General features: G+C 36.5%; 1 protein-coding gene and 1 long non-coding RNA gene across 4 annotated transcripts in view; one reads left to right on the top strand and one right to left on the bottom strand.

Moving 5' to 3' along the window:
- GDPD4 (glycerophosphodiester phosphodiesterase domain containing 4) overlaps window positions 1-15,022 on the bottom strand; it is an 84,456-nt gene extending 69,434 nt beyond the window's left edge. Inside the window, exons 1-5 of one of the 3 annotated variants that reach the window (XM_031961339.1) lie at window positions 14,970-15,012; window positions 6,999-7,090; window positions 6,069-6,138; window positions 4,640-4,848; window positions 120-223 (exon numbers count right to left, since the gene is read on the bottom strand). In XM_031961339.1, the coding sequence (XP_031817199.1) occupies window positions 120-223; window positions 4,640-4,848; window positions 6,069-6,114 (359 nt within the window). In that variant the 5' untranslated portion in view covers window positions 6,115-6,138; window positions 6,999-7,090; window positions 14,970-15,012. Of the gene's footprint in view, window positions 1-119; window positions 224-4,639; window positions 4,849-6,068; window positions 6,139-6,998; window positions 7,091-14,969 lie in introns of those variants that run through there. The other 2 variants (XM_031961340.1, XM_031961341.1) reach the window with 2 other exon arrangements.
- Window positions 15,023-15,029: 7 nt separating this feature from the next.
- On the top strand, window positions 15,030-16,807 carry LOC116422576. The gene is made up of 2 exons (XR_004233237.1): window positions 15,030-15,315; window positions 16,527-16,807. It is a non-coding gene; the product is annotated as an uncharacterized LOC116422576 (long non-coding RNA).
- Window positions 16,808-19,642: the final 2,835 nt, after the last annotated feature.

The following is a 19,642-nucleotide window of genomic DNA, read 5'->3' as shown; positions in this document are numbered from 1 at the left end:
CAGAGTGAGTGGCAGAGCCTGGAGAGCTCAGAGCCAGGCTCTCAGGCCCAGAACGCCCTGGAGAGGGGGGCTGCAACAAGACTGGGTAGCACAGACAACATCCAAGGGGGGAAACTCACTCGTCAAAGCTGGCATAGTCGTTCCTCGCTTCCAGCCACATGTACAGAAATATGAGTGACATGCACAAGGCCGCCACCAAGAAGGGGAAAAAGATCTGATCTCCCTGGGAAAGAAAAGAAAATTAGCGGCTTATTCCTGATTCAAACAATTTTGAGGGAGTCTCAGGATATCGGACGCAAATGGATTTTCTGCACAGAAGCAATGGTATGAATGCCATTGTGTGTGTGTGTGTGTGTGTGTGTGTGTGTGTGTGTGTTGGGGGAGGGGGCAGTTACAGATTGCCTGTCTTACTGTTTGGCTCAGACTAGTCTTAAATTGGGTTTATTCGGATGACGTCAATTGGAGCTGCAAGAGTCCTCAAAAGAGAGAATTAGTGAAGAGACCATGAAATTTAGCTCTAGAAATGCTCTTAAACATGGAGCCAAAGCACAATCACTTAGTACAAATCTCTTGTTTTATAAATAATAAAATCACAGATTGAGAGCTAGAAGGGACTTCAGAAGTCATCAAGTCCAACCACTCATTTTACAAGTAAACTGAGGCCCAGAGACTTATAAGGTCCAAGGGTTGCATAATAATAAGTGATAGTTCTTGTACTTGAACTCAGGTCCTTGGATTCCAAATCCAGCTTTCTCTCACCTTAACCTCCTTTGTATACCACCAGCCCCCTGAACCCTAAAGGAACCAACAGAAGCTCAAGAATGTTAGGTGCCTTTGGAAACCACAAAGCTTCTAAATCAACAGCAGGCTTAGGGTTAGAATTCAGGTCCTCTGACTCCCCAGGCCTAGGGCTTTTCCCATTGTATCTCAAAACATTTCCTAACACTATCCCAATCCTAGAAAGGAAGGCAACAAGCGTTAAGTGCCTACTATGTGCCTGGCACTGAGCTAAACACTGACCTTCACAACAATCCTGTGTTATTATTTATTCCCATTTTCCAGCTGAAGAAAATGAGGGAAACAGAACTAATCACGTTGCCACACAGCTAGTGAGTATCTGAAGATGGATTTGAAACCTGATTTTCCTGGTTCTTGATACGGAAACAAACAGCTGCCTCTGGGATTTCTGATTGGAAGAGAGGGAGAGAGTGTAAAGCAGCATTTTGGGCAAAGGGGCCTGATCTTCTTAAAAGGAAAAGAGTCAACCTATAAATCCTCAAAGAGCACATCCAAATGGCTCAAGCACGCCTGGGTGATGAAAGGAACATGTTAATGGGACTCTTTCATAAAAATGCTGATTGGGAGGCAAAATTATAGCATGCTACATCTCCCCAGACATGCTGATGGGGAAAAGCACTGGAGCAGGAAATGTATAATCAGCTAATTCAAGGGAGGTGAAAGGAGTCTCAAAATTTTCTAGCCTTCTCATCATTATCCCAGGGGTCTTTCTCCAGACACAGTCTTGACCAGAGTTTTTTAACCTAGAGCTGGTGAACTTCATAAGTAAGATTATACATATATATATATATATATATATATATATATATGTACAGCTATATAAATATATGTGTATACACACACATATATATTTTAATAATTCTTTTGTGTATAATTGGTTTTCTTTGTAATCCGTTGTCTCTCATTTTGTACATTTAAAAACATGATGTTAAAAAGGGATCCATAGGCTTCATCAAATTAGCAATCAGAGGGGTCCATAGAACAAAAATACGTGAGACTCCTGGCTTTAAAGGTCAATGTTCTTCCTAAATGTGACACCCAAAACAAAGCACAATGCCCCTCCATGGATCTGACCAGGATTTAGGGCAACCTGGGGTCATTAAAAACAGTTTCTGCCAGTGACTCTGGTTGAGAGAAGGGCGTCCAACTTCCTATGGCCTCAGTTTCCTAAGTTGTAAAGTGGAAATGGGAGAAATAATTTATTTGGACCCTTACTCTGAGGCTTGGTATGTAGAGCTTATAATCACTTTAATTCCATAGAATTAATGATTATGGATTCAGTATATTAGGACTTGGTGCCATGAGCTGCAGCTTCTATGTTTACTTGTATAATTGTAGGAAGTTAACTAAAGGCCCTCCACCCTTGTCTTTCCTTGTCGTGGTGATCAAATACAGTGTGGGAGAGGTGACTCAATTACTTGGAAAATTTTCCAATTTGGTTTTGTACTTTCAGACCATTCTCTCTTACCCAACACAAGTAGGTGATCATCTTATAACCACTTCACCCAACCTGTGATAGCATGTACCATTTCTTCCTGTCCAACCTAGAGAAAAGTCCATCTTATGACCATTTACTCAAATGCAGCTTGCTTCATGCAACCCATGATTCTGCTGATATATTATTTTGCTTATTTTAGTTTATGTGTCAATATACTAATCAATGGAATCATTCTGTATTTGGTGCAATTGCTCTTGAATGATGATGTGTAATAACTCTATAAAAATAGCTTCCTGGAAATAAGGGGTATCTCAGATTATGAGAAAGATTTAAAGTCTATTTTATTAGAGGGAACCACCAACTTTTTAATAAAATTCCACTGGTGCAGAGCTCTGCCTTAATCTTTTTTATTATAGGTGAAACAATGTTAACCTCCACAGAAAATATGAACACCAACCCTATCCACCTCATAAAAATGTTGTGAAGACAAAAATTAGATGATGGAAAGAAATTTTGGAGGAAAAAATTTGATTGCTATGAAAATGATAATCATTTTTCTTGCATAGCACAATAATTGTATAAATATGTATGCATATATTGGATTTAACACATATTTTTACCATGTTTAACATATATTAAACTACTTGCCATCTAGGGGAAGGCATGGGGGAAGGAAGGGAAAATTGAAACACAAGGTTTTGCAAGGGCTAATGTTAAAGAATTGTCCACATATATGTTTTGAAAAATAAAAAGCTCTAATAAAAAATGATAATCACATAAACTCTGTGCTCTACTTTATGAAGTTGTTAGGTTTCCTCATTGTGTTCCCTTGGTTAAGCCTTAAGTTTTCCCATCTATAAAATGCACTATTATCCTGTAATGAAGATCCAATAAGATGATGTTGTATGTAATATGTTTTGATAGCTATAAATATAAATATATATCACAATATAAATGTGAACTAGTCCTCTAAATAAATAGTCCATACCACTCATTTTTTCACAAAATATTGAAGTTTAAAAGGTGCAAATTAAGGTTTGATCTTTTTTTTTTTAATCCCTAATCATTCAGTCCAACTTTTACCAACTTTTTGAATGTGAGTCTGGGGATCTGAGATTTTAGCCAAACAATTTTTCATGAAGTTGCCAGCAATGTGCCTCCTCCTCAAGAGTTGTATCTTTCAAGGACTATTATTTTTTGTCCTTCCTTTAGGTTTCCTTAAAATACTCCTTGCTCAGAAGAAAGATTAAGCAACCTTCCTTGGTTGGAGAAAATAATAAGACAGATGTTAGAGAGAAATTAGAAGCTCTGTCTCTAGTGTAATTAGAACTGAAGAGTGTTGAAAAGGGGAGCACTTTGGAAAGGAATGTAGGATGTAATCTAAAGCATATTGCTTGTGAGAAAGCCTCCCTTTCTACTACATTCCCCATATTTTGTTAAAGAGATATTTTCAGGCAGCAAAGAGGATTAGAGACCATATCCTTTGGGTATCATTTGAATGATCTAGGAATATTTAGCCAGAAATATCCAAGAATTTTTCCCCCAAGTTTAAATCTAAACCCAATCATTTCCTAGATATGTGACCCTAAACAAATCACTCAACCTGTTTTCTCATTTGTAAAATGAGGATGAGCATCCATCTCCCAAGGTTATGGTGAGGATCAAATGAAAGTAAGAATTAAAAAGCATTTAATATAATAACTGGTATGGAGCAGATAATTCATAAATACTTTCTTCCAAGAAGAAAGAAGGGACTGAAAGGAGGAAAGAAAACCAAACATTAAGAGGTCAAGAAAAGAGGTCCTTTAAGAAGGACGTTAATAAATTACAGAACCAGAATGCTGAAAATTCCTAAATTCATTTCTATGAGAATTAGTTGGAGGGACTAGGATGTTTATTCTGGAGAAGCAAGAGGACACAAATGAAGTCTTGAAGGACCTGAAATGCTGTCATAGAGAAAAATTTCATTTATTCTGGCTGGGCTTAGGAAGAAAATCAAGAGCTAGGGGATGAAACTATATGCATGCAAATTAAGGTTTGATCTTTAAAAAAAAAATCCCTAACAATTAGGCCTAACCAGAAAGATACCTTGAGATTTGGAATCCTCCTTAGAGAGCTTCAGGCTTTAGCTGAATGCCCATTTCTAGGGGACACAGTAGTGGAGTCTTTCTTTGGGTAAGGGATAGAGGGTGGTTGAGGTCCCTGAATTCTGAAGTCCTGTGACTCCATGATAAGACAGATGATCTCAGTCTGTCCTTGCTCAAAGGTAGCAAGTGGGGATTTAGGTCTGCAAATGCCCCATTCTTTCCCTGTGATCAACACCCCTCTTCAAGCTGTCTCTAGAGAAATAGGGAATGGGAGGCCCTTGCAGTGAGGGGGCGTATTTCCCTCATCATCCCTTACCGTTACACAGCAAGGCTGGGTACCATCCTCCAGGTGCACCCACTGGTGGCGTTTCCAGTGACAGCTGTATATTCCCTGCAGGAAAGCAATGAAGCGGTGCCGTCCATAGCGCTGAGTCATCCTCCGCCTCACTTTCTTAATTTTTTTCATCTCCAGTACGTTAGGATCAAAAAAATTGCCCTTACTTGGCAGTGAAAGTAACCGTGTCTCTGGAAGGATGTTAAGGATCAAGGTGAGAGGGTCAAGATCTGGGACTCTGGCCAGGTCAGTTTCTAACCTGGTTCTAGCTCCCATGGCCCAACAATAAGCTGCCCTCCCACAAGACAGGGTACTGGATTAGGAACCCCAAGATGCAATGCCACTACCATACAGATTTGCTACGTGGCCTTGGTGAAATGTACTCTATGGCCAACCCCCAGTTGGGCTCAAATGTCTTTTACAAAATCGAGCTGATATGGTGATGATACACATTTACTATCTGTTAATAGGGAGGCTGACAGATCACCCGAGTCCCAGCTGGGCTAAGTCAATTATTTAGCCATATTAGGATATGCACCCACAAGAGGGAATCACTATGCTGTGTGCGGAAGAGAAAAGACCCATCTAAAGGGAGACTGGGTCTGTGAATGGTCACTGTATTTCTGAGCTTAAAAGAGACACAGTCTCAAAAAAAATATTTTAACTAAAATGATGATGGATGGGAAAATGCTTTGAAAAGTTAAAACTGGCATCCAACAACAGAAATAGGGAGAAGATTTGTAGTTTAATTAGTATTGGGAAATCATCTAGAAATGGAGATCAGCATCTTCCCTGGCCCTTCTAGCTACAGAAGGGTCCCTGAGACATTAAGAGGTAAACAGCTTTCCCCACCAAGCTTACATAGCCAGTGTGGATCAGAAAATGTCTGCTTGACTCCCAGGTGAGCAGCTCTCTAAGCCACTGTACTATCAGCAATAGCAAAAGTAGTGGTGGTGATAATAATCTACACTACAATAATCTCTCATATGACAATGTCCCTCTACCTTTTAAGATAGGCCATTTTAAAAAAAATCAAGACTATTGAGGGCTCTTTGCTCTCCCCCAAAAATCATCCATTGAGTGCCCTAAGTCACCTTATGTTTTGCAGGAGTACTAGACCATAGCTCGATTATAAGCTGGCAATGGTGTCATCTGTAGTTATCTGTCTGTATGTAAGTGATGTGTCTACACATCCATCTTTCTCATACACACGTATCTGCCAAGGCCTTTAAAGTTAGGCAGAGATTTTTGTAAAGTCATTCTTCTGAGAATGTTCCAGTCCTGAAGAGAGGACATTTATTGCACATCATAAATAACAGACTGGGACATGTTTGTTTATTGACTAAATGGATGGCAGGTAGGCTAGGTGATCTCTAAATGGGGATACTTTCTTTCATTCAGCCCCATTTACCTGGGTAAACTATAATCTTGCTCTTCTTGCTACCAGAGAAACTCATTATTCCAAATTCCAGTAGAGTAGCCTGATTTTTTAAAACAAGAGGAAAGGGTAATCAGAAAATAATGATGATGACTATGATGATAACATCATGATGATTTGATGACAGCATATCACATCATTTAATAATAGTATAAGAGGATGATAATAGCATTTACATAGTACTTTATAACTTATCATTCTCATTCTACAAATGAGGAAAACAATGTCCAAGCAGTGCCAACCTCAAGTTTTTCAAACTCCATGCCCAGAATTCCATGTAAACCGAAGGAATTCCTGCCCTAAAAGAAGCCATTTGATGAAGGAGAAGTATGCCGATAACTTTGTTAATCATTTTAATTAATGTTATTTCATAATGATGGCTATAAAGATGAAGAGATACATGTTAGATCACACAAGTAGTAAATAGCAGGTCCAGGATTTGTACCAACTCCTCTGACTATCAATTCACCGATCCTTCCATTGATCCTTTAAAAGAGCATGTATTTCTTTTTCTTAAAGAACCATTATGAAAATATTTGTAGCCAATATGCAACAAACATGCTGCAGAGCTTAAGGAGACAGAGAGAAATTCAATGAAGTGAGAGATATGCATTTGAAAATAAAACCTATATATTTCAATACTCTGTGACTTCGATGATAGAAAAGCAAAGAGAAAAACAGGAAATGGTTCAGGAATAAGAAATAAGAGTGGTCAAAAGCTGATAAATCACCAATAAATTTCAAGCCTATAAATTACAAATACTTTCTTTAAACAAATTTTTAATCAACAAGTATTTATTTTCTCTTTGAAGAGAAAAATAAAAGCAAAATTATACCTTATTACAAGAAATATACAGGATCAGGCAAAACAAAATATTTCATTCTGCACCTTGAATTCATTACCTCATATGAACACTTTCTTCAAAAAGAGAGTCAGTTATAGGTGCTGGAACAAGGAAAGCATCAAATAAGGTCACAATGAAATGGATTATGGCCTAAACAACAACAATAACAACAACAACAAAAAAAAAACAAATGTTAGGTTACCAATATAAAAAACATTTCTGAATCAATTTTTGATATATGGAGGAATGACCATCAAATTGTCAAGACAAAATTCAAAATCAAATTGCTGTTAGATGTAAAGAGATGTCACACATTTGAGGAAAGAACAAATGAACTTAAAAATGCTGACACCAAAATAAGTAAATAAAGGAAGTGCATGAAAGAACAGATATCCACACCATCACTATTAACTAAGGAAGGACAACATATTTTAATTAATCTTCACAAAGTCTTCTAAAGATCTTAGAAGTCATCTAAATCAGAAAATCTTAATCTCTTTACTATGTAGTTATGGCAGCCAAAGGCAATGTGGATGTTTAATATAAATCTATCTATACAATCTGACTGAAAATATTAAAAGTATTTTCATTTCACAAAATAGCAAGGAGTGGTGGAGGGAAGGATAGGTTTTTTAAAAAAGCTTGACAAGAGCCAATTAAGCCAAATCATCTCAAGAACATTTAGGATCAAACTGGTAAACCAAAAAATAAACATTAAAGATCTATCTCATTTTTTTCAGAATAAAATTTTGATAGCATTTTTTCAATTTTATATAAAGACATTTTTATCATTCATTTTTACAAGATTTTGAGTTCTAAATATTTCTCCTTTCTCTTCCATTTCTTCCTAAAATGGTCACAATTTCTTTTAACAAACTTTTTTTCAACACTAATAACAATTAGAACCACCACATTTGGAGTACATCATAGAGTATTATTAGAATATATATTAGAGCATAATATCCGAAATATAAAGGATACTAAAAATGGAAACGCTAGAACAGATAAGCATATACAAAGAGGCAATCAGTGTTAGAGGCAACACAATGTTAAGGGCAATGAGAGATCAGATTTACCTTGTATATATCTTATTTCTATTGTTATTTACATGTTGTTCTCCCACTCCACCAATATACATTAGACTATGAGTTCCTTGAGGGTCTTTTGCTTTTCTTTGTATACCCAGTTTTTAGCACAGTATCTGGCATTTAATATGTACTTATTAAATTCCCAGTGATTGACTGAAATGGAGAATACCCAATTCTCAGAGGAAAAAATCATAGACCACTTCCTAAAAAAAAGGTATTTCAATAATTATTGATCCTTATGCCTACTTTCCTACCTCTAGAAAATCTTTATGAAAATAAGATAAAATACCTGTAGTTAGGTATCTATAAGTGGATATGCATAGATAATAGGTATCTATAGATATAGAGATATACTGATATAAATATCTATGTAGTTAGATATCTATAGAGACAGGTAGGTAGGTAGATAGACAGACAGACAATTGTCAGGGAAATCCTTGATACAATGGGGAAGTGAATAAGCAAGCTTCCCTATTCAACATTACACAGCAGACATCATTTCTGACTAAAAAGAATAGTGAATGTTTAGAATATAAATTTCTTCATGGAAATTTTTTTTTCATGTCCTTTGCATTTCTAGCTGCTAATATAGTGCCTAACATATAGTAAGTCTTAATAAATATTTGATAAATGGAAGGCAATATTAGTTTTTATTGACAAATAGGATAAGCAAAATGCCACCTTAAAAGATTTTTTCCTCCAACAGGGTATTTCCCCTATATATGTTAAAAACAAAAGATTTCTTTTTTAAAAGTTTAATATTTTATTTTTAGTCAACTACATGTAAAAACAATTTTTAACAATCTTTTAAAAAAATTTTTTGACTTGCAAACTCTCCCTTCCTTTTATTACTGGGTCAAAGGATATATATATATATATATATATATATATATATATATATATATATTTCGATAGTTCTTTGGACATACTTTCAAATTGCTTTTTTCAATCCATTTACAATTCCACCAACAGTACATTAGTGTCTCAATTTTTCCATATTGCATGCAACATTGTCATTTTTCTTTTCTGTCACATTAGTCAATCTGATAGGTGTGGAGTAGTACCTCAGGGTTGTTTTAATTTTCATTTATCCAATCAATAGTGCACACTTTTATATGACTAGATAGTTTTGATTACTTCATATGAAAACAATTCATTCTTTTAATCATTTATCACTTAGGAAATGTCTCTTATTGTCATAAACTTGACTGTTTTTTTATATATTGTCAGAAAAACTTGCTGTAAATTTTTTTCAGTTATGATTATTGTGTATTTCCCACAATCTTGTTTCCTGTTCATCCTACTCATTCTCTCCTTTCTACATATCTACCCTCAAATGTGTTTTACTTCTGACTATGCCTTTCCTATCTGCTCTCTCTTCTATCACTGTTGCTCCCCTTTTATTCCCTTTTGCTTTCACTTTTTTATATGGTAAACTTCTATACCCAATTGAGTGTGTATGTTCTTCTCTCTTTGAGACATTTGTAATGAGATTAAGGTTCAAGCACTCTCCTATCTTCTCCTTCACCATAAAAACTCTTTTTATGTGGGATAATTTACACTATTCTACCTCTCCCCTTCCTCTTCTCCCAGTGTATTCTACTTTCTTACCCTCTGATTTTATTTATTTAGGTATCATTCCATCATATTCAACTCACATCCACTACCTCTTTGTATATTCCTTCTAACTGCCCTGGTAATGAGAAAGGTCTAAAGGATTAAAAGTATCTTTTCATGTAGAAATGTAGAGTTTAACCTTATTGAATCCCTTTTGATTTCTCTTTCTTGTTTACCTTCTTATGCTTCTCTCTCTTGAGTCTTACATATGAATGTCAAATTTCCTATTCAGCTATGGTCTTTCTATCAGAAATGCCTGAAAGTCCCCTATTCCATTAAATATCCATTTCTCCCCTAAAGGATTATACTCAGTTTTTCTGGATTATTCTTTTTGTGTAGTTCCTTTGTCCTCTGTCTAAGCCCTCCAATCCTTCAATATAGAAGTTGCCAAAGATTGTGTTATCCTGATGGTTGTTCCATAAAAGATTTGAATTCTTTCTGGCTGCTTGCAATATATTTTCCTTTACTTGAGAGTTCTGAATTTGGCTAAAATAGTCCTGAGAGTTTTCCTTTGGAGATGCTTTTTAGGAAGTAATTAGTGGATTCTTTCCATTTCTATCATGCCTTCTGGTTCTAGAATATTAGAGCCATTTTCCTTGATACATTCTTGAATGCTGATATCTAGACTCTTTTCTTTGATCTTGGTTTTAAGATAGTTCAATAATTCTTAAATTATCTCTCCTTGATTTATATTCTAGGTCAGTTGTTTTTCCAATGAGATATTTTGTATTTTCTTCTAGCTTTTCATGGATTTGATTTTGTTTTATAGTTGCTGGATATTTCATGGAATTATCAGCTTCTATTTTTCCAATTCTAATTTTTAATGTATTTCCTTTAGTGAGCTTTTGTATCCTTTTCCTTTTAGCCAATTCTATTTTTTAAGGAGTCATTTTCTTCTTTATGTTTTTGTACGTCTTTTTTTCATTTGACCAATTCTGCTTTTTAAGGCTTTCATCTCTTCAATGAATTTTTGTATATTTTTTCCATTTGGCCTAATCTGCTTTTAAAATTATTTTCTTAATTTTCTGCTTCCTTTACCAAGCTATTGACTCTTTTCTCATTTTCTCCTATTACTCTCATTTCTTTTTCTAATTTTTCTTCTACCTTTTCATTGATATTTTAAAATCGTTTTTAACCTCTTTCGGGAATTCTTTTGGGCCTTAGACCCAAGTCTTTGACTTTGACCCATTTTGACTTTTTTGTCTTCCTTTGACTTAGTATTTTTATCTTCCCTTTCATCACAGTTACTTTCTATATCAGGTTCTTTTTTGTTGTTATTTGCTCATTTTTTGAATCTATTTCTTGACTTTTAACTTGATGTTAAAGTTGGGTTCTGTTCCCAGGGTGAAAAAGGCACTGTCCCAAGTTTCAAGCTTTTCTTGTTGATGCTTTCATAGTTAGTTCTGAAAATCTTTTAGTTTTCAATTCTTCCAGTGTGGTATGATGGAAGATGTGGTCACTGCTCTCCTGGCCTGGGCTTTGGTCTGTGAGCAATCACAGTATTCTTTTCAGCCTTGGAACTGTGACTAGGGCCCATACTTACCTGTGGCTGCAAGCTTTGGTATGCCTGGGCCTGTGACCCAGATCCATATATGGGCAATGCAACAGTGTCTTGCACCCAGTGCTAGCAAAAGGATCCCATAATCTCCTTCTGACCAGTTGCTCAATCCTTTTTCCATGTGTGGACTTAGAGATATAGAAGCTGCCACTACTGATAGAGTTGTCCCCAACTTCTGCTGCTGGTTTTGGAGGTATAGCCTCTGCTCTACTCTCACCTTGGTATAACAGAACTTTCCTGTTGACATTCTAAGTTATCCTGAGTTGGAAAATTATTTTTACCCTGTCCTTTTTTAGGTCCTGCCACTGCAGAATTCATTTTAGAGCCATTATTTGGGGAATTTGGGAGAACTCTTTTCTCTGCCATCTTAGTTCCACCCTAAAACCCAAGGATTTTGACAAATGTAACAACAAAGACAGCATTGTCTGATGACCTTTTGATTACAAATGGCAAAACATTTAAAAAATGAAGTATTCCTCATGAAAGGTTCTTACACAGAGTGGCCAAAGTCACTTACAACCTGATAAAGCCAAATCATAAGCTGTATGTCTGGAAGCCATATTTCTTTCCAGCTCAGACCTGTGGATATGAGCTGAAAGGCAGAAATTTCCCCCTATACTGGGAGTTTTAAGGACTTATAATCATAATGCTAACATTTACATAGTACTTTAAGATTTGCAAAGTGCTTTGCAAATATCTCATTTGATTCTCACAACAACCTTGGTAGGACAGGTGCTTCTATTATTTCCATTTTATACAAGGAAACAGAGCCAAATAGAGTTAAGTGACACACAATTAGTAAGGGTTTAAGACAAATGCTTCTACGTCCAGTGTTCTACCTACTGTGTCAACTATCTGCCTCAGGAGGGAGAAAAAAGAACACAGAGAAGTGAGAAGAGGCTATTGCCCCTCCCTCCCCTTCAAATGCAGGTAAAAAATCTGAAGGGACAAGTAACAAGAACAAGGGAATTGGCTCAGAAGGCTGAAGCACTAAGGAAAAATCCCCAAAATACCAACACGGAGAAACTGGTATTTTTTTACTCCAAGCCTGTCTTTTTATTCAATTAAAAGCATTAATATAATCTTATTTCTAATAAGCTCATGTAGCTGACCTTATCCTTTGCATTTCCTTGTACCCTCTGTTGGAAGCACAGTAGCATAATAGGACATATACAGGAGAGAGAGTGACCTTTCCAAGAACAGAGATAGATACTAATCCCTTGCCCATTGTTCTCTTTTCTCTCTTCAACTGGGAGGACCCTCACAAATCATTCATATATTCCATATCTACCCTACCAAAGACAGAATTACTATATACTTGGATCCTTTTAAATCTGCTTCATCAGACTATAAAACTCATGTAACCATTTCTAGAGTCACACAGGTATGGATGTTACTACAGTGCTTCTATATCTCACAACCTTTGTGATGCTCCAACCATTTTGGAAAGACAGATGGAATTACTAAACATGTTACAAAAAGGTGCAGATCCATTCACCCAAGTGGTACAAGCCACCCCAAAGAGCTCACATCCAGAAAGGGTGTGAATGGGGGAAGGAGAGACCTCTTTACAAAAATGGTTTTAGGAGAACTATTTGTATCAAAAAAAAAAAAACCTGCCAACAACCAAACATTTGAGAAACCTGGAGGTAGCAGAACCATAAAATACATAAACATGGGCAATTTACTCTACTTTTTCAAGCTTCTGTCTATTCATCTGTAAAAAAAAAATAATACTTGCACTATGGAACTTGAAGGGATTTTGTGAACAAATAACCCATATTTCTGAGTTCAACTCTGGCCTCAGACACTTAGTAGTTATATGATCCTAGGCAAGTCACTTAACTCTATTTGCCTCAGTTTCCTCATCTGGAAAATGAGCTGGAGAATGAAATGACAAACTACTCTAGCATCTTTGTAGAGAAAATCTCACATGGGGTCATGAAGAGTCAGCCATGACTAAAACAAAAAATCCATAGAACTCTAAAAATGTTGAAGAATTATGATTATTAATTACACAAGTGAGTTGGGGAAAAGTAAGCAAGGTCTGCCAAGATTTCCTCTTTCTACTTAGGGCTGAAAGGTGAATATTCCTTTCTTCATGGGGATAGTTTTCATAGAGATTCTTTAAAATCTATAGTCTTTTGGATTTTGTGAATTGGGCAATTCTTTCAGAGGCTCCCTCTGTCTGAAAATATGCCCCTTCCTCCCTAAACTATTATTTGAATGTGTGCCACTAGAATAATTTCCTTTTGGATCTTTGGGCAACACATGTTTTTTAACTTGCTTAAGGCAATGGTTCTTAATCATTTTTGTGTTATGGATCTCTCTGGAAATCTGGTGAAGCCTATAGATTCTTCACTATAATTTTTTTTATGTACAAAACAAAACATATAGGACTACACATAAAATAGATTATATTGAAATACGGTTAAAACTTTTTTTTCACAGATCTAGGTCAAGAACTGCTGGCTCTTGTATGCTTTTATATCCCTAAAATTACAAAACTTAAGAGCCAGAAGTAACCTTAAAATTGTCCAATGCCAAAATTTCATTTTATAGGAACAAATGAGGTCCAGAAAGGAAAAGCTGAATTGGACAAATTCAAAAATCAAATAAGATAGCAAAGCTAGGACTCTAACTCAGGTCACATATCTCTCAAATCAAGAATTGTTAGGAGAGAAAATGGAAGAGAAGAGGAAGAGGGAAAAGAAAAGGATGAAGAGAAGAAGAAAGAGGATGGCTTATGTTTTTCTTGCTCAGGAAGGTGTGAACTAATTTGCTCTGCCTGGAAAACCTGAATTCGAATCACACTTCTAAGTTCTAAGCTTCCAAATTAGGAGCAAGCCATTCAATCATTCTGAGCCTCAGTTTCTTCATCTATAAAATGAAGATATTAATACCTATTTTCCAAGCTTGTTGTGAGGCTCCAATATGTATAGAGCCCTTTGCAAGTTTCAAAATCCTGTTAATGAATTGTCATTCAAGAAAGAGGAGAGAAAAGAACAAAAGTAGAGGAATAGATAGAATAAGAGAGAAAAGAGAAAGAAAAGATGGAGAGGAGAAAAGCAAGAAGAGGAAAAAGTGGCTATTTACTATTCTCAGGGTTTCTCCTGCAGCTCAGGAAGAGATGCTGAGCTGAGGAGGAGCCCTTTCTCTCACTATTAGCATAAATTTTATTGGCAAGAACAGGGCACAGGTGAGTTAGTAAGGAGAGGGGTGATTTCCAGCCCTACCCAGCCTCCTCTCCCCTGATTTCCAGACAATAATAACCTGTGGTTCATGGTTCAAAACAGGCCTCTCCTAGATCAGTGCCCAGAGTCTCAGCCTTTTGGCACCCTACCCTACGCCTTATTAATAGCTAAAACCAGGTCCTGTTGCAATTTGAAAACCAGATCTACATCAGAGTATTAATTAATCCCTTCCAGGTAATATAGTGTGATTCAGGAAAGGCTTGGGCCTTTCTTGCACCTCCTACCCTAATCCTCATCTTGATGGCAGCAGCCTGATAGGCTGATGTCTTTCCCTCAGATTGGATGCCAGAGTCCTGGTAGCATTAAATCTGTGGACATATTCTATATAAAGGGATTTGGGGACAACAAGGGAGGGTGGTAAAGAGGAGTACTTCCTGAGGGAAATACATATACACAAGGTGGAAATGAAGGGCCACCCTGGCTCATTTCTCAGACCAGAGATGGCTCCCATCCCCTATTATGTCTAGTTTCCCCCCTCCTAGTCCCACATCCTCTCTGGGCCAACTGCTCACCTGACCAGACTTTCTTTCCAAGTGTTGGCAACTAGAGTCGCAGTTGCTAAGCAACGCCAACCTTTCCTCCTCCTACCAGTGGTCCTTGATTCTACTCCCCTTCCCTTAGCTCTTGATGACTTTCCCATTATGATACTGGATGTGGGAAGGAGCCCCCTTCCTGGGGAGAGACATGAAGTCACCTTTCTTCTTCACAAGCCTAAGAATGAGGGAGCCTTTCCTGTCTGGCAACAAAGCAGAGCAGATATCTCTCATGGGCCCCATATGATCATGGGCTCCCTGCGCTCCAAACTTATGCCTCACCCATCGGCTACAGTGTGTGAAGTCCTGCCATCAGAGTCAGCCGGTGAGTATAGTGGGGAAATGTTGGTCTTATCAATCCCAAGAGATGTGTTTTAGTCCCAACTTTTTAATACATCAGTTATGGGGCCTCTGACAAATTCTAAACCCATGTGAACCATAATTTTCTCAACTTTAAAAGAGGGGAGGTCGATATAAGATCTACCTTCTTCACAAGACGCATTGAGGAGAACAGAATTTTGTAAATTATAAAATGACTTGAGGCTGTGAAACTATAAAGCTGAACTAGGAAGAGGCATGAGAAGGTACTTTCCTTCCTCCTTGGCAGTAGTCGAGAGCAGTACCAAAAATATCAGAATTTTCCATGTACTGGCTGTTTCTTTGACTGTTTTTTTTCACCTTTTTTTTCCCCCTCTGTTTAATCTCTACCTTCCAAGATCACCGTAACACAGCATCTATCCCATAGGTACATGGCTGTTTACATATTGTCCTCCCTGCTAGCCAGTAAGCTCCCTGAGGCCAAATGTCTTTTGCCTTTGTATCTCTGGCATTTAGTCCAGTGCCTTGAACTTAGTAGTACTTAATAAATGCTTATTGACTGGCTTTTAATTTTTTATTATAAAGGATGGCTATGAGAAGAAGGAGGATATCAGAAAATATAAATGGGATAAGAACTAAATATAATAAAATTTAATTTTAAAGATAGAGGGGAAAGGAAAATAAGCATTTATATAGCTACTATTATATGATAGAGCTCCAGCTAAGAAATTTACAAATATTATATCTTTTAATCCTGACAAGAAGATAGGTTGCTATTATTACCTGCATTTTACAGTTAAGGAAACTGAGGCAGAGGTTTAAGTGATTTTCTGGTATTACACATTTTGTGTCTAAGGCCAAATCTAAACCCAGGTCTTCCTGATTCTAAGCTGATCACTCTATCCATTATCTACCAGTTGCCTCTAGAAACTTAAAAGAAATTTCAAAATTATTCAATGTAAGAAATATTAAATTATAAAATAAATACAATAACTAAATAAAAATAATTTATGATTTATATAATTAATATTATGGTTTATAATTATTAAAATTATTAATTGAATATGACATTAAATTGATTAGTATTATAGTTAATAATTAATTGAATATGTCATTAAGTTGAAGAGTATGGTAATAACTCAGCATTTTCGAGTTTATAAAATAATTGCCTCATAACTATGAAGGAGGTAGTGCAAATGTTATTATTTTCATTTATAGAGGAAAAAACTGAGGATCGGAGAGGCGAAATTATTTGTCCAAGGTCACCAATCCACGAAATGAAGAGGGGTAGAGAAGTAGAATCAGAATCCAATTGATCCAGCGTTCTTTCCACTACTGCACGAGTCTCTCTAACCTCAACTTCCTATAATTCTCAAGAAATAAGTCTTTCTAACAACAAAAAAACATGCTTCTCACCTCCTGATGGAACAATGATGGACTCAGGATGCAGATTGAGACGTATTTTTGGACAACGCCAATAAAGAATTTGTTCTGCCTGACTCTGTTTTGTTATATTCTTTTTTCCCCAGTAGAGAAAAATGGGATGGAAAATATATTTTTAGTTAAATTCTTTTCTTTAATGAGTCTTTCTAGATCACCAAGAAAACTTAATGTCCTCAAATGTTTGGAGTTCTTTAATTCATGAAGTATATATTGGATGGAATTTTTTTTCTAAATTATATCATACCCCTCCTTTCCTGCCTTCTTAACCATTTCTAGGTGTCTCAGGGTGGCTAAATTATTGATTCCATAGGAACAAGCACCATGTTATAATTATCTTTCTATTTCCTTCAGTTAGTAACACAGTGGTCTATACCTCATTATTGGCATTCAAGAATTCTCAAATGAATAAATGAATGAACATTGATTACCACATATGGTGATGTCCTCAGAATCAATAGAGGTGGGGAAGGAGATGGTGTTTGCTTATACCATATAATTGTGTCTGCTTTTTTATTTTATCTATCTCATCCCTTCTGCCAGGGTGTCAGATGTCATTTTTAACATCCTTCCCATTCTCCCAAGTCATCATCTTTGGATTCACTTTAGTTACCAATTTAACTTCAAACTGTCATAAATGATTCCTTTCTAAAACTCAATCCAGGATAATTGTCATCATTTGCCTTTTCTAGTCCTGATCAAATGCTACAGAAGGAGTCAGACAACTGGAACTATCACACAACCTGGAGAAAATCACACATGCTGACAAGGTCTTCTACAAATTTATGCTGTCCAAATTTCAACTGCTGGCTGGATATACTATAAATTTACGATATTTAATCTCAACTGTATCCCAATTGCTCTTTACTATTAATCCATTTATTGTTCTCTGACTAGCTTCTCCCACCTGGGATAGTCCAAACCTTCTTCTCATTCCAACTTATAGTACTACAGCTTCATCCATCTCTCTCAATACTTTATCTCAATATTTCACTGAAATTAATTTCAAGCCACTACTTCTCCTCAGTTCCAAATTTCAAATTAATTTTAGTGTCATTCTATCCCCCCTCCCCATTCTTTCTCCTTTGCTCCAATCTTGGAAGGTATACTCTCATGGGAGACACTGGCACAGGCTTGCCCAGTGTGGCATGCGCTCATCAGAGAAGATGCTACGCTCCATGAGCAAAACAGAATTGAATTAGGTCAGAAGAAACCAGATGCATAAAGTTAGCGAATCCACCCCAAATGTTCACAGGGACAATTTGAGTCTGACCTGTAGCAGAGCACTCTGAGATCACGGTCAGCCAGTCAGACACGCTGTACCTCAACTTTAACATAATAATGTCATTTTGGTCCTCTTCGAGAACAAAAGACAACAACCAACCGACAGGTAAAATTCAGCCAAGGGGTTTGAATTAGCTCAGAGTGCAACATCCAACTTAACCCCCAAGTAGAACTCTTCTTAAGAGACAGAAGTCAGACACTGTATATGAAAAAAGCTTGTCCACATTTTTTCTTTAAACCAGATTGCAATATCACCATTGGCTACTAGAGGGCTCTCAACACTGTAAACATTTAGCCTATTTCCCCCATTTATGACAACACTGCTTAAGATTTCTGCTTAAAATCAGATTTTAACCTCTATTATCCCAAGTCTAGTTAAAGGGATGAAAATGTGACAAAATATGAAAACAAAGAATTTATCATATTGCTATGTTAGGCTCCCACTCATTCTGCAAGATGGTTCCCTACTCCCAGTTCTTCCTCAGCACTCACATATTCAGAAACCCAGTATATGAACAAAGTATTCTAACAGAATTAAAATGTAAAAGAAAATATTATTTGTAAACTATTTAGTGCAGTGTCTGGCACATGGTAAACATTTAACAAATGTATGTTCCCTTTCCCTCTTTTTATCCTATCACTCCTGGTTCCCCACTGGAAAATAGGAAAGGTTCCCAATGTATGTCAGTACTTGTGGTTCATGTGAGATGTTCTCCAAAGTCAAAGAAGCCAAAGGAGCAACGATTCAAAAGGCTCAAGGATTCTGATTCTATCCCATCTCTGGACAGGTTTGGAGGGAATATGGCTGATCCTCATATCTTCTCCCTTGAAAGCTAGTCTCTGCTTTTAGCTGCTTTAATGTCACTGAACTGGAAATCTACACCTATATCTCTCAAGCACTGAAATATACAGTAAATACTTTAAAACAATTTTTCCCACATCCCAGGTAATCATCATGTAAGGCAACCTATATATATAATATGTAATATGGCATTCTATATATAACAGACACAGTTCAATGTAAAGTAACTCCTGACAAGCTGTTTGAGCAGTTTATTTCAATTATATGCAGAACATTTTACATGTTCATATCATATTCGTACCTACATATCCATGACTCAGACTTAACCCCATACTTATTGATGATTAGGACTTGTTCTTTGGAGTCCTGAAAGGTGAACATAATAGAAAGGCAGTAATAAAATATTAACAATGTAATTGTTGGGTTGTTTCAGTCATGTCCAATTCTTTGTGGCCCCATTTGAGACTTTCTTGGAATGGTTTGCCATTTCTTTTTCTAGTTCATTTTTAGAAAAAACTGAAGCAAACAGGGTTAAGTGACTTGTCCAAGATCACACAACTAATAAGTATCAGAGGCTAGATTTGAATTCAGGTCTAGCTCAATATGGCTCTGGGCCCAGTACTCTATATACCACACCACCTTATTCTCCCTAAACTATCAATAGGCTAAAAGATATTCAGCAACAGGAGTAGCATTAGCAAATAAACTCCTATCAAACAATGCACAACTATAAAATGGCCCTAATGAATAAATATAAGTAGCAAAATAATAAAACAAATGTGATTCAGAACATAGAGCAATAAACACA

The sequence above is a fragment of the Sarcophilus harrisii genome, chromosome 3 (assembly GCF_902635505.1).
Source record: "Sarcophilus harrisii chromosome 3, mSarHar1.11, whole genome shotgun sequence".
Classification (NCBI taxonomy): Eukaryota; Metazoa; Chordata; class Mammalia; order Dasyuromorphia; family Dasyuridae; genus Sarcophilus; species Sarcophilus harrisii.
This window is presented reverse-complemented; position numbering and strand designations above follow the sequence as displayed.